This window comes from Epinephelus fuscoguttatus, linkage group LG3 (genome assembly GCF_011397635.1).
Source record: "Epinephelus fuscoguttatus linkage group LG3, E.fuscoguttatus.final_Chr_v1".
NCBI classification, from domain to species: Eukaryota; Metazoa; Chordata; class Actinopteri; order Perciformes; family Serranidae; genus Epinephelus; species Epinephelus fuscoguttatus.
Genome location: NC_064754.1, coordinates 2,811,664 through 2,827,184, shown reverse-complemented (window position 1 = coordinate 2,827,184; position 15,521 = coordinate 2,811,664). Strand labels below are relative to the sequence as shown.

Here is a 15,521-nt window from a genome sequence, read left to right as displayed (position 1 = left end):
CTGTTTTATTCACAAAGACACTTTATACTCCTTCAGTTCAACACGTAACAAAACAGCAAGGTTCAGGCATTGAGACATCTCAACAGAAAACAAACAAACAGATCATATTTGGCAAAATAAATCCAGCCATGCACTTCAGGAGGAAACTGAGAAAAGAAAAAGCTGTGGCGGCACAAACGTAACACAAAGTGGAGCACTTGCAGCCGTCGAAAAGCACTGTGTCCCAAAATAAAAGCAAAACTCTTCTCAGCGGAGAGACAGAGGTGTCTGACGGCTTTAAGGATCAGTCTGGTGACACTTTTCTTACTGTCAACAAATCCCATGAAATCATCAAATGTGGATTAATCCACCGCTGAAAATAGTCCCCAACAGATGTACTATTTCCTCCTGTTTGTGTGATAAAAACTACAGTGAGCAGCTGTTTTGGGAAATTACTGATGGAGCTATATATTTGTGTTTTTAAAGATTTAGGTCTTCAGAACCAATGGGCTCAGAGCTGAGAGCCACGGACAGGAAGTCAGACAATATTAAGAAACGGACTAACGGGGCCCCCAGGAAGTGCGCCGGGCTTTGAAAGACAGATGTTTAACTGCAGACACATTCCCATTGTAGCGTACACGCCCACCATTAGTACAAGACAAACCCACCACTCGACACTGTGGAAACAAACATGAGGCCAAACGTGGCAATACTCCACATTATAATTGATAATACACGAAAACAGGATTTACTTTATAAGTAACGAGATGTAGCCTTCCCATTACCCTCAACCTACCTCTCTTTTAACCAACTACTTCACAGCTAGCTAATCGCTAACTTAGCTTTTTCGTCAGGGCTCTACCTCCAGGTCAACAGGTGAAGGCGGCTGATCGTGGACTGATATGTAGGTTAAGATGGGCGAGTCATGCAGGTGCTCCAGCTGCAATATACCTACTTGCTTTAAAGCCAATTTTCATAGTGGTCAAACAGCGGTACTGCACTTTCCATACTTTTCCCCATAGACTTGCATTGTAAAAGAGACGTCTGTAAATCAGTGGATGCATTTCTTAGAGCATCACAACGCCCATGAAATGACTTGTTCCACTATTGATTTAATCAGTCCGATAACATTCCCAAAGTACAACAGGGCCACAAGATCAAACTATTTTATCTCCAGTCAAGTTAGCAGAGCACTAAACAGGAAGTCAGCTGGTTGGCCAGCAGGAGTTGGCGGTTGTTGGCGTCTGTAAGTCTCTAGCGCACCTGCTCTATGGGCCCATGATGGCAGAGCAGCACCAATCACCCAGGTAATTTGATACCATGGAAACAGAGCTTTTTTGGCTTCATGTGCCACTGAGCAACTTCCATAGCAATGAACAGGGACCCTCCTCCAACGTTGTATCCAGGTCTCTTTACACATCCACAGGACTAACACGTGTTGGTTTTTGTTTTTCAATGGGATTTCCTGACATTTAGAGTAACACCAGCCTGATCCTTTAGAGGAGGAATCCACCATCATCCACTCACACTGTCACGTCTCATTTTGTCTTTAAGGTTTGTTTCATTGCTACAGAAATGCACGTTTTTTACAACCTGCCTCGACATTTGTGTTTCCTCTTCTTGACAGAGTTCCAACATGACAGCTCTCACTGTGTCTGAAATTGGCCAGTTATAAACAGGAAGAAGAAGAAACATTCTTTTAGGGACTGTTCGTTATTTATGAGGGGGGAGAGGTGGAGCAAAAAAGGGGGCGGGATGTCAAATAATATTTGAAGCAGTGGGAGGGACCTATGGTTTTATTTTTGGCTTAGGGGAGGAGCACACAAGTTTAAATGGTTGTATTTTGTATTTATTTTATGGCAGATTTATAAAGAAAACATGCAGGTGGGATGGGACATAGATATAGGAACATAGATGCCTCATTGGCTGCTGAGTCATATGTCAGCAGCACCGCCATATTGGCGAGGTCAGACTTGCCTGTAAACAAATGCAAGCAAACAGGAGCTGCGGTTCTTCCTGATTAAAAACACACTATAATGATTATTTTTCTTAACCAACTGCAATAAGTGGTTTTTATGTTATATTTATATGTATTCAGTTCATGTAATCCTAACATGATCCCAACCTTTCCTGGTTGGAAAAAAAAACATCATAATTTTTTTTTATTTGATTTTTTTAATCAAGAAAAACCACAGCTGCCCTGGTCACTTGCATTGGTATAATACAGGCGTATTTGACATCATCAATATGACATCGCCACTGACATATCACTGCAATGGTCTGACGCAGTCAATGCAGCATCTACGTATAAATGACTGTGAGTTAGGAAGGCATGTTTTCTATACAAATTGCCAAAATTACACCATCGATAACAGCCAGAATCGGTAAAAAACAAAAATTATTGTTGGATTTGTAAAATTTCTGACTGTCCTTAAACACATCACGTGCAACAAATGGTTCTGTCTTAAATAAAACGTCACCAAATCTGATCTTAAAATAGTGATATTGCTTCAGAATCACTTTATTCCACATCTCATTTAAAATTCAGCCACAAATAAACCATTTGCATAAACTAACCAGCATGACGAGGGTGAAAACAAAGGCTATTTTAAATCTAATAACTCATTTATAGCGGACGGAGGGTCATGGATTTCCACCGGCCACTCAGGGAGGCGCAAGGAAAAATATGTGTAGCTTTGGGGAGGGTCCAAATAAATGAAGTCACACCCCAGCCACCTGCCTCCTCTGATAAATAGAGAACAGTCCCTTATTGTGACCTGTTTGTTTAAAAGTGTTTTGGGTGGATTTTTCACGTTAAATAACACAATACATAACACATAAGAAAAGTCAGAACTATCACAGCGATGAACACGCTCTCACATATCGTCTCTCCTCTCTCACAGACACATCCACACAGCTATTAATAAATAAGATAAAATACTTCTTCCACCCACAGGTGTCTTCCGTCCTGCTAACACCACGCTAGCTGCTGCGCTCAGTCCCGAGGGGGGGTATTGCTCACACACATCTGAAGGCTTCAGGCTTGACTCAACCTTAAAGGAACAGTTGGAACATTCTGGGGGGATGTTGTTTTTTGTGAATTTCTGTGCTTCCACCACAGAGAGAGGTCCTGTATTTAGCCTAGCTTAGCACAAAGACTGGGAGCAGGGGGAAACTGTTAGCCTAGCCCCATTAAAAGTGGGCAAATACACTTTCCAAAGGATTTCTGGGAAAATTCACAAAGCACATATTGTGGCCGCTGATAGCACACATGCCAATGACGTTACAGCACAAACACACTACTAAAGTTTACAGCAGAGTGTAATCAACTGTGACAAACAGTATTTGTGATTTAATATCTCAGTCTGTCAGTGCGCTTCAGTTCCCACCATCTCTCTGAAGACACCAATAATTTCACTGTAACTGTGTGTGGCTGACGACTGATCTTTAAGACTTGGACTGTTTTTGCAGTGAGGCTCATTTGCATAGGAGAGGACCAGTTTTGATCAAATGTATGCATATTACCCAGTTTAAATATATGCAAACAGCACAGGAGTACTGAGATGGTGTTTGCTTGGCAGTGCAGTTTGGGGTGCATTTCACCCTTTGCAGGTGCTCTGAGAATTACATGGTTTCTCCTGCGGCAGCAAAAGCTGCACAAGCCTTGTGTAATTCTGCCCCTCAGTCTGATTTAAATGCTGTATCATGTTTATTGAGCAGGTGCAGAAATAGGTGACATTGGAGCTGCTGTTTTTGTTGGCTGACAACCGCTGGCGGCAGTGACTGAACGCAGCATCTCTAAAGTCCATCGTGGTTGTTTGAGCTCTGGCTTTGCATTTGATGGAAAGAGTATTTGTCTCTTTTGATCGAGCCAGACTGGCAGGTTCCCCTAACCCCGACTGTAACCGCAGCACTCTGATCTGAGCTTAAAATACTGATATTGCACCAAAATCACTTTGTTCTACATGTCTCGTTTAAAGTTTGGCCAAAGATAAATCATGTGCACAAACTAACCAGCGACAAGAGTGAAAAACCGAGGCTTGAGTCAACTCCAGGATTTTGTCGATGCCTTTAACGTCAAAAGGTACATTTTAAAAATCTAATAGGAGGAGGGAGGGTCATGGATTCTCTGTCAGTCAGGGAGGCTCGAGGAAAAATATTTGTAGCTTCAAGAAAGGGTTTAAAAAGCCCCCAAAACAAAACAAAGTCACACCCCAGCCACCACCTCCTTTGATAAATAAAGAACAGTCCCTAACTGGTTTACAATTGTTTGGCCTGTGATTCCTTAAATTTTCCTGTAAATGGCCCACAGTCAAAAAAGTTTGACCAGCCCTGCTCTGAAGGAGTTTTATAACATGTCTGTTCTCCTGAAAAGCACTTTGCCTGTGAACAAAAGACCAACCTGTGTTTGTGTTGACTAAGTTTAAGTTCCCCGCTGCCTCCTGTCTTTGAGCTAGACTTCGCTAAACACATCCTGGATCTCTGTACTGGAGTCACTCAGATGGTGTGTATGTAAATCTTCTCATCTGAATCCAACAAGCTGATTTCATTAAGTGTCCGATTGTCCCTTAAACTCTGCACGCTCCTGTTTTAAAGCTTCACTCCGCGACTTTCTATGTGGAACTTTTCTTGGTGTTTGATCATTGAAAGAAGTCCACCTACACACTGAGTGACGGACTGAAACATAAACCCCTTTTCCACTAACATTAGCGTGTCTGCGCGGGTTATTTAAACACGGGACAATGAGCTAAAAATAGGCGATAGACTTCTTTGCTATTGCCAGATGACCACCGCTGTGTACACGGCTCTGCAGCAGAGGAGTATGCCTGTCTGTGTGTGTAGGGTTTATTGTGTGTGTGTGTGTCATGTTTAACGTCACTGACAGGCTGGAAACAGGTTAACAAACAGTTGGAAGCAGCATGGAGGCCAGTGAAAACTTGATGGTGGTTACTTTTTTGCATATATATATCCCTTATGTATACAGTCTGTCTTTCAAACTTGATGCAGACAAATTTGGATTGATGTTTGAACGCTGCTTGGCCATAGATGGACGGCATTGTGTGGTGACCTGTCATTGCACCTCGCTGGTTAAGGGGCTATAAAATCAGCGTGTTCACCCGGGTGTTGTGTTCCCATCACTGCCGACAAATACCTGCGACTACTACTGAGTCAGTTGACCCAGCTGTGAAACCTTTCCCATTACATTAAAAAGATGTTAGCGGGTGTTAGTGGATTTTTTTGTGCAGTGGAAAAGGGGCTTTAGATACAGATAGTGTTGGTGAGCGCTCCCCTCAGAGGTTAACTGCTCTTCCAAGCTTTAGATCTTTCCCCTGTTCTGTCCCTTTAGTTCCCTTTGATATAAAACATCTTAAACCAGCCGAGCTGTGTGCAGTTAACTTACATTACTATACAGGATTTCTGAATACTAGCTAATGCTTTTCAAACTTTTCCCCTCTGCTGGCGTGTGAAGCTGCCAAGAAGCACCACTGCAGAGTGCAGCTTTAAAACAAAAACCCCCTTTAAGGACCAGCACAGCTAACAGCTACTTTCTTTCCTCTCTGTGATAAAACAAATACCAGACCCTCGCTGACATGACGCACGCCTTTAAGATAAGGCTGTCCTTTTACTGTGATGCTGATGTTCAAAGTCCCGGTACAACTGTATCCTCTGCTTGGTATTTGGTGTGTGGGCGGTGGGAGGACGAGCGGACTCAGTTGAAGGCCTCCTTGTTGATCCACATGAGGGTCCGCGTCTCGTTGGGCTTGCACTCGTACTCGATGCTGCTGAATTTGTTGCCGAACTGGCAGTGCTCCCTCTTGTAGTAATTGTAGTATTTCGCCTGCCAGACCGTCTCAAACGTCCCCGCTTTGTTGAACTGGACAGGAGGAGAGATCATCATCACCAACACTGCTGCAAAAATCACCCATCTGATATGTGATAAAAGGTCCCTGTGACACTGTTGTCTCACCTCCATGCTGACTTGGACAGGCTGCCGGTCTCCGCTCTTGGTGTGCGGGACGCCCTCGGTGTCGTACTGGCCGTGGTAAACCACCGACTCCTCGTCCCTGGACTGCTGCTCCAGAGGGAAGATGATGCCTCCGATGTTCATGTTGCTGTGAGGAGGAGAAAGAGGAGCAAGTAGTTTGATACTGCACTGAGAGCTTTAAAGTGACACCTGCATGCACCTGCAGGTCAGGTGGCTCTGAGAGCTGATATTCTCAAAGGCCTCTCCGGGAATGACTGTGTCTTGGACTGTACGTTTGGTCGAAAGGTCTGCCAAATAAATAAATGTCATCTTAATAGAATGACCTTCTTTCTGGTAACCATGAGTCTCATTCATGCGTAGTCCCCCGTCAATTACTGGGATAACCTTTCAGGCACTCCATGCACTATATTCATGAAAATTCCCGTCTGGGAGCTTTTCACAAATGCCTTGAGAATAGATGAGGCAGGGACAGTCCAGCAGATGGCGGTAATGCAACATTTTTACATGCCGACAGTGATAAAACTCAGCAGAAGAAGAAAAGGATGGGGCAAGGCCGGATGTAAGACGTCTCATAATTTTCAACATGGCAAATAAGGAGCTGTTAATGTCTGGCGGCAATGTTCTTATAATATGTTTAACATTTAACAAGTTTGTGGTGTCAATGCTAATTGCAAATGTATGCTAACACCAACTGGATCCCAGGATGGTGCCTATTAATTCAAATGGAGTTGCTACGTCAAAAAAGTTTCTAGCTTTCTAGCTTCCACTGAATATATGCAGTAGTGTTTCTTACGCTGGCACCACCTGCAAGTTCCCACCTGGCTCATAGACTTTACATCGTGATGACGTCACAGATGTTTTTTTTTTAATGGCTTTTCTTGGTTTAAGGAAAGTTTTACAAATATAAAACCGCCATGGATCAAAAACTCATAATAGAAAGAGGCATAACTGAGCTTGTTTGCAGTTGGAGGCATCCTGTCAACAGTTTAACAGACGTCTCTCTTATAATGGTGCTCTACGGGGAAAATGCTTTTTGGGTTCCAGGGGATGTTTTGTTGCAATACCGTGAGTGGCCACTGGCAACAATTGGCAGCAAGGCTGAGCAGTGTTCCTGGAGGCCCGATGCTAAGCCGTAAATATCTCACAGATTCAAATACGCCATCGTCGTAGTCTTGAGATTGGTTTGCTCGCTCTACATGAAAGCGTCTTTCGTACATGCTGCAAAAGTGCTGCAGGGGTGACGTTTTCTTGTAGGCCGATACGGAGGTTAGCGTCGCCCTGGTTCCCTTGGATTATAGATTACTGCAGAAAATACGCTCTGCGGAAAACAAACATTTATGATTCACATGTTTTGTTCAGCAAGATAATCTTCACTACTGAACACCACTTTTATGATTTTTTTTTTAAATTTTTTTTTTGATGAAATATCACCATTTTAAGCTCAAATTTCGTTGTTTTTTTTCTAACAGAAGCCTTCGTCACTCATGATGTGTCCAAGGACCGTCGGAAATCTTAAAAGCCAATGCTAATTTCTGTTTTTACACTTCCTGGCTCTGATAAATGGTGTAATTTTGGTGATTTTTAAAGAAAACACGACGGGTTTGGAAGGTTTTCTTCAAAGATCAGTAGTAAAATAAATATAAAATTCATCCATTTCAAAGTCTGTGCCCCCTTAGCCAAAATAAAAAGCATACGTCCCTCCCCAAATATTATTTCACATGCCTCCCCTTTGTTGCACCACCCCTCCCCCTCTCCTCACAAGTAACGCACAGTCCCTTGACGCCTTCCTCTGCACAGATGGATCCCTCCCTGCGTGTCACTGAGGCTGGCTGTGATCAGGTGGACCCCGCCCTGCTCACTTCACTTCACCTTATCCAACAGCAGCAGAGCCGACACGAGCTGTTGGTCCATCAGCAGAGACACGACGCCTCGTGACGTCACCAGCGATGAAAAAAACATCACACATGATGATTTATTCAGGCGGATATCAGATGCTGCTGCAGGCCTGCAGGAGGAGGCCACGGAGCCACCGACATGCGCCACTGTCACTGCTTTAATTTAGTTTCATATTCTAAAACAGTCGCTAATTACGGCGGTGCATCTCATGCTTACAGATGTGTGACCTTTGTTTTATTATAGGGAATGAATGAAATAAGAGAACACGCATGCTCTGTGTGCTCCTGCTGCAGATACACCCAGTATCTGACCATATCATAAAGACAACAGTAACAATACTGATATAATCTGTTTCTTCTTACGTGGCCTCGACGTTTCCAGGCTTCAGCACCACCTCGATCTTGTATTTGGAGCCTGTGAGCAGTTTGATGGTCCTGCTCTGTCCGAACCGGGTCCCGTCCACCTTGAAGAACACGGGCCCCTCATTGGGCTGGATCCGCAGGGAGATGGAGATGTTGATGATCGGAGGGACGTCGTCCATTATCCCGGATCCTTCGGTGTCCTGCGGGGTCGGTTGTCGGTCCCGAGTTGAGGGAGAGGACGGCGGATGATGCGGTGATGCTGAGGAGGGACCACGGTCAAGCTGAGGAGCACACGGCTTCCGGTTACGTCTTTCAAAATAAAAGTGTAAGGGCCGAAGTCTGGGCTGCAACTAACCGATCATGGTCTCGATTAATCGACTGTGGTTGAAAATGGCAATATCAATATGCCGAAAGACGATTTCAAATTGTTTCTTCTGTCAAACCAGTAGTCAATAAATCAAATTAATCTTACTATTAAGGGACTGTTGGTTACTTATGAGGGGGGAGGGGTGGGGCAAAAAGTGGGGGGCATTCTCAAGCACTGGGGAGCGACTTATATTTTTTATTTCAGCTTAAGAGAGGGGCGTACGCATTGAAATGGTTATATTTTGTGTTTAATTTACTGCAGATTTTTATATTTTACATTCAGAAACAGGAATCAGCACACCCTGACTTCCACCCCTGCAGGTAGTGGCCCCACAGCGAGAGAGGTCAAGTAATTCAGGGTCTTGTTCAAGAGTGAGGGTAGAATGGAGCGTGAGATGGATCAGCGGTTTGGTGCAGCATGTGCAGTGATGCAGGCGCTGTGTCAGACCATCGTGGTGAAGACGGAGCTGAGCCGGAAGGCGAAGCTTTTGATTTCCTGGCCCATCTACGTCCCAACCCTTACCTATGGTCATGAACTCTGGGTAGTGACTGAAAGAATGAGCTCGTGGATACAAGCAGGTGAAATGAGTTTCAGACTTAGAGATAGGGGGAGGAGCTCAGAGGGATTATATATTGCATCAGGTCTGGGCACGCCTCAGGGTCCCCCAGGAAGAGGTGGAAAGGAGAGGGACGTCTGGCGTACTTCCTTGGCCTGCTGCCTCCACGACCCGGCCCTAGATAAACGGATGAAAATGGATGGGCGGATGGTAAAGAAAAAGGAATTTAACCATTTAACTAACCTGCATGCACAACAAGAGTGAAAAAATGCAGCTTTTTCAACTTGAATTTCGTCTTCAACCTTTAACTTATAAAGATCAAAGGGTAAGTTAAAATCTAATAACTAATTCATTTAAATCTGACCTTAACTATTGTGATATATTATCAATATCACTTTATTCTGCATCTCGTTTAAAATTTGGCTAAAATCAGCCAAGGTTATTTTCAATTCCAGAATTTCATCTTCAACCTCTTACATCACAGGGTGAGATCTAAAAATCTAATAACTAATTTATGATGGCGGGAGGGTCATCCAGTCGCTCGAGGAAAAATATTTGTCACTTCGGGAGGATCAAAAATAAATAAATAAATAAATAAATAAAAATAAAGTAATCACACCCACCCCCTCCTCTGATAAGTAGAGAACAGCCCCTTACTATTTTTTTTCTTTTATTGTTTTTTATGACAAACAAAAGCCACACATTTTCATATTTGAGATCATCTTCATTGTTTACAGAGTACAGCTGCAATGATTGGCTGATTAATTTAAGTTGAATTTAAATATTTAATCAGAAACTGTTTTACGGTTCCAAATGATCAAATGTTCAAATTTTTGTCTCTTATAAATTATAGTGAAATGAATAATTTAGTATTAGCCTGAAACTTTTTTCAGTTTTCTGATATTTCATAGACCAAATTATCAACGAGTTACTTCAACATACGAGCCAGCATAAGAGATGATTAAAAATATATATTTGCAGCAGCCCTCCTGATGAATAATTAACAACATTTACTCAAGATATGACAGTGTAAATGTACAAAATGTAGGCCTATGTAAGTAAGTGCTTCACAGGGATACCATTATATTCAAGTATCATATTGTCTTTTGTTTCCTGCACTTTTCTAAAGCAAATATTAAACTTTTCACTTTCAACATTTGACAGCTGAATATGTTTCTTTTGCACATTAATATGTATGTTCAAAATTTCTTTTAAGTTCTCTTTTGTCCTTCTTCCTTTCATGACGAACATGAAAAACCCAAATATTGTGAAATATTCTGTTTCAGTAACTCTTCCTGTTCCTGAAGTACTGTTGAGTTCATGCTGCAGACTTAGTTTTGATCAACAGTTAATTTTTTGAGAGATTTTTGCAGCTGAAACATGACACTGAGACTTCAGCTGATTAGTAATCATGAGTTTCTGAATTAGATATGTGCGTTTTTACAGACACAGAAAAACTCAAATATGTTATTATAAAATATTAAGCAGGTTTCAACATTATTGTTGTGTTGAGCTCTGTGGCTTTGCAGTTGGGTGTCCTACCAGTGTACAGACACCTGTAGGTTGTGAAACTGTATGTAGCCAGGGTGGACACAATAAGAGAAACACCTTATGATGTAATGCAATACAAAACTCCAGTGTATCAACAAAGGTGTCGACAAAAGCTGCTTCACAACAATGTCATTTATTACATTTTTACAGTAAAAGCAATGAAACAGTTTAATTTTTACAACTAATGTCAATGTTTCATTCTCCATGATTTTTCTTAAAAAAAAAAGCAATTAAAAAAATTATGTACAATTGTTTTTTTATATATATATATTCATATGAAACACAAAAGTATAAAATATATATTAGAGTTAAAAATCAGGCACGCAGTAGTGCCAGAGGTGCTTTGAATAAAAATCCTACATGTGGTATTGATCATCTGTCGAGCTCGGCCTGCAGGATCTCTCCCCAGGTCTCAGCGTCCAGCGGCGTCATCCTCCTGCCGCTCAGCTCCTCCGCTGATCTCACGTGGCTGTAGCGACCTCTCAGCCAGTCTCTCTTCAGACAGCTGCGAGTGTAGTTCTTCACCAGAGCGACCTGCGGAGAGGAGACGGGATGCTGTCAGAGGACAAGGGTCAGAGAAGCTTCAACCTCCTCTCAGTCAAGACTCAACCCAGTCGCCTGAAAAAATGTTGGCAGTGTATGTTTGAGCAGTTCACGGCTACAATACATTTGTACGTTATTACGTAGAAAACTTTACGTTTCAACAACACTTAACATGTGGTTATATTTGAGCACAAAATCAACTTGGATATGGTTAGGAAAAGATCATGTTTTGGCTCACAGTACCCAGTTTTGAGGTACCCAGCAATGTCTCTGTAAAAAACAATGGCTTTTCATCTCATCATTCCCGCTGACAGGTCGCTACAAAACACCCACGTTTAAAGGTGAAACAGTGAGACACAGCAAGGACTCACTAAATAACAATCACTTTTATTGTTTGTTGGTCTCAAACAGTGGTCTGCAGCCTCTCACCTGATGCATCACCTCAGAAATGTTGACACGAAACGTGCAAACGTAACATAGTCGTGCTTTGCAGAAACGTACAAAGCCAATATTTTCTTCTGGAGACTGGGAGACAAGGTGATATTTTATGGGGATATTTTTTTCTTCATAGGATACAAATTCAAAATAATAGGAGTTTGTCCATCAGTTAAAGCCTACAGCCTCCTCCTTTGATGTTTTCTACTTGACCTCTGAGATATTCTCAAGGTCTCTGTTGGGTGATAAATGTGGCGATATCTCTGGTTGTGGCTCGTGAGAAGGGTTTGAAGATGGCCGTTGACACGATCAAAGACTCAACCCAACTTAACTTTATTTATGAAGCACATTTAAAAACAACTCATGTTGACCACGGTGCTGTACTAAAGGGATAAAATGTTAGAAACTCACATGAGAGGCAACATAACACACACTTAGAGACACAACACACACAGGCAGCATCAGGGGAAACCACATCAGGGGGACTCCAACAATAAAGAATAAAAGTAGGTTTTTCAGCTGAAGCCTCAGTGTCTCAGTGTCTCTGTGCAGTTTACTGTCCGACACCTGACAGTGTAATGCTGAAATCCACTGTACTCACCACGGTGAAAAAAAAGACTTCCAACACAGAAAAGTGCAATGAAACATCATTCAAGCTGAAATTCAAAATCAGAAACTTGGGCAAGATCCATCTTATCTGGGTTCGCCAACACAAGTTCATCTGACCTCACAGCAAACATGGCGGCGTCCACAGTAAACCGAGCAGGGTGACCTTTACATCAGATCTTACTTTATGCAGTGTTTTATGTAGAGTTTGTGTGTGAAACATGTGAAATATGCTCTTCTACAGCTTTATGCTCCTGGCTGTGGTGGGTCACACTATGATGCTCAGCACTCGTTATACATTTCACAATTTTGAGCTGCTATTAGAACAAGCAAAGACGAGACAGGTTACTTATTTTAAACGCCGTTTCTTTTCACTAATGGTGCTGTGGTCTTCAGTAGATGGTTGTGAAGCTCAGAAACGTAGCCATAAAAAACACCAGTTTGCTGCGGGCGTCCATGTTTTCCTGAGGAGATGCACTGGGATGCATTTAGATCGGACACTGGGAACACAAACTCAAAATGATCAACTCCCAACTTCCATGGATTGCAGCATAACATGGAACTAAACATATTTTGTGCCTCTGTGATGTCACATCTCTTGCCTGGGTCCAGACCTTTGAATCCAACCACTCCAGTGAGTTTGAGTTCACTGATTCATCTGGTGTGAAACGGCCTGTATCGTTTAAGATAAAAAACGACCGATGAGCACTGTGACAGGGCTCCATCAGCCAATCAGTGTCACAGGGGGAACTAACATTGTTGTCATGTTGTCAAGCTCTTGTCAAGTGGTGTACCAGAGTAAACGAGGAGTAACAACAAAATGGCGAGCTCCTTAAAGGAGACAGTCGCTGCTGTCTAGGCTGTTCTACATCAATACATACTCGGCATGTCCTCTAAATATCACTCTACATCATAGATTGTATTTACTTCGCTCCGCTCCACTCTTAAGACCCCAGCAAAACAGGTATGTTGGCATGACTACGCATCAGTGAGGAATTAAAATGACGACAGATTCAGGCGGATACGTTGGTTTCTAGTGACTGATTATGGAAAATTGAATCCCCATCCCCAGTGGAAATCAATTAGAGTGGACGCAATGTCAGACTGAAGGCAGAAACAGAGTGTAATGCGTAGACAGTTCTGTCTGATACATGTTCACAACTGCCTCCAGTTTAAATCTTTGCTTTAGTGAGACGTTTTTAGCATCAAACTTTATTTCCATGGCAGTACGCAGTCGCTCTGATGACAGGTCATTGGCAGCTGTGTTCATATTTTCCGATTGTTCTTCTGACTCTGCTAAATTTGTCTGCTGATTTCTGACAGCGGGACTGTGAAGTTCCTCTCATCACTCTTGGTGACATTTTTGTGACTGAAACCTTCCCACAAACAGAACACAACAGGCAGTGTTGTCGAGCTAATTTGGGGCATTGATTACGCAGTTGGTTTATTAACAACAAAACAACTATTAGTTTATTTACAGGATAGACTGATGTATAAAGAGATTTCAGCCTGTTGGGTTTAAATGGAGAGACTCCATTGACTGAATCGCCTGTTGGAGCGCAGAAGTTGGTATTTATTATTTAGTTATTATCATTTTGGACATATTCATTAGTCACCTCATGAGTTCATTTTAAATGTAATGTTAAAGTGAAAGCTGGCACTAAGAGCCAAAATGAACCCACCTGGTTTGAGTTCATTTTGAATTTTAGTGTCTGAATTTGTGCACAAATTAATTTTCCTGCCGACCCACCTTCCAGGACAGGCCGTCCCTCCTGTCGCTGTCGACCTCCCTCTGGCAGACGGCTCTGACCAGCAGACACTGCCTCCTCCACACCTGGTCGCTCTCCTCGATGATGTGGTGCCACAGCTTGCAGGTCCGCGAGGCGTTGCACAGACTCTCGGCGTCCAGCTCGCCAAAAATCTTCACGCTCATTTCTATCGGCAGCGTCTCGGCAAAGTTTTGAGGGGTGGTGGTGTCGCATGTGGATATCAGGGAGGGTCCTCTTTTGGAGAGGAGGAACACAGGCGAGGTCCTCGTGGAGTCATGCTGCATAATAGCTCAGAGTCCAACAGGGTGAAACAGCCTGGGGAAAACAGATGGATCCAGTATTTCAGAATCTGACGTCACTGATTAAATTATGATTTACACTACATTACATTAGCTTTGGATCTTATGGGCAATGTGAAGACATAAGGAGGGAAGGACCTGTTAAACTGTTTGTGTTGAAGGAGACAGAGGAAGACTTGTATTTTGCTGAGCAGCCATCTTCACCAATATAAAGATATTTTGATTTAAATTTTCTGCAGTGCTTATGTTAGATTTTATTCTATATGTTTGTCTACCACAGAGGCCCCTCGCCTCAATTGCAAAAATTTACTTACATGTATTTTCTGCTCAGTTACACACACAGACAACTGTCAAAAACCTGCTCATTGCCCAGTAATATACACAGACATTAACCCTCAGGATATTTAGGTTTGACTGACAGGCACATGTGGCTGTTGTCCATCACCAACTGACTCTACAAAGTGGGAAGGAGTGCAAATAATGAAGTGCAGTTGCAAATAACCAATAACAGTTATCAGTATGTTATAAAAAAAAAAAAAAATGGTGCCAATGCCAGACATGTCAACAGGATAACAGTAGTTTCATGAATGTAGAAGTAATGTGCAATTCATTAACGATAAGGATCACCAAAGGACTGGACAAATGAAAAGGTTATTAACATGTTATTACGTATGAAGTTACTTTACGTCCCAAACATAGATTTGCAGGCTGAAGGATGACAAACACAGAAAAACATGTTCATTACAAAACACCGAATAACAGCACACAGTTTATATTAACATTCTCCATTTTCCTGATGGGCTTGTGGGTGAACAAAAGCTTCAGTTTTCTTGAATCAAATCTTATTGTGAGAAAATCAGATGCAGCTCAGAGTCACGTTCAGCCGCACGAGTCTCGTGTCCGCCCCGGATAGCAGGAACACGGTTAGCTAGCTTAATGTTAGCTCACAGCGACCGAGACCCCTCCAGACTGTCGCAGTTTACAGGATAAATACTTTTATTTTTTACCGTAGAGCGTTGCTATGTGATGGCTGCCGACATATTCAAATACAAGACGAGTCATTTAATCGACGTGTGTCGGTTAAATGAGAGTTTCTTACCGGCTGTGTGGTCGCTCCGTGCTGCTCTGACAGCTGACTGTTTAAATGTCTCAACGGTTGTTTACACACACAG

At 42.5% G+C, this 15,521-nt stretch overlaps 2 protein-coding genes across 2 annotated transcripts; both read right to left on the bottom strand.

Annotated features, from left to right (window-relative positions):
• On the bottom strand, positions 1-9,793 carry cnrip1a (cannabinoid receptor interacting protein 1a). The gene is made up of 3 exons (XM_049572577.1): positions 8,224-9,793; positions 5,948-6,092; positions 1-5,854 (listed from the first exon to the last, which is right to left on the bottom strand). The coding sequence occupies exons 1-3, from the start codon at positions 8,400-8,402 to the stop codon at positions 5,690-5,692; spliced, it is 489 nt and encodes a 162-aa protein (XP_049428534.1). The 5' UTR covers positions 8,403-9,793; the 3' UTR covers positions 1-5,689.
• Positions 9,794-10,811: 1,018 nt separating this feature from the next.
• LOC125886392 (F-box only protein 48) lies at positions 10,812-15,521 on the bottom strand. The gene is made up of 3 exons (XM_049572578.1): positions 15,449-15,521; positions 14,032-14,365; positions 10,812-11,231 (listed from the first exon to the last, which is right to left on the bottom strand). Exons 2-3 carry the CDS (start codon positions 14,332-14,334, stop codon positions 11,070-11,072), a joined length of 465 nt encoding a protein of 154 aa, XP_049428535.1. The 5' UTR covers positions 14,335-14,365; positions 15,449-15,521; the 3' UTR covers positions 10,812-11,069.

Bases quoted from the DNA above. Each gene is read 5' to 3' on its own strand.
- LOC125886392 (XM_049572578.1), bottom strand. From the start codon at position 14,334: ATGCAGCATGACTCCACGAGGACCTCGCCTGTGTTCCTCCTCTCCAAA. The intron at 11,232-14,031 runs GTGGGTCGGCAG...TCCTCTCCGCAG, and splicing joins GGGACGGCCTGTCCTGGAAG to GTCGCTCTGGTGAAGAACTA.
- cnrip1a (XM_049572577.1), bottom strand. From the start codon at position 8,402: ATGGACGACGTCCCTCCGATCATCAACATCTCCATCTCCCTGCGGATC. The intron at 6,093-8,223 runs GTAAGAAGAAAC...TCCTCCTCACAG, and splicing joins CCTGGAAACGTCGAGGCCAC to CAACATGAACATCGGAGGCA. The intron at 5,855-5,947 runs GTGAGACAACAG...CCTCCTGTCCAG, and splicing joins CTGTCCAAGTCAGCATGGAG to TTCAACAAAGCGGGGACGTT.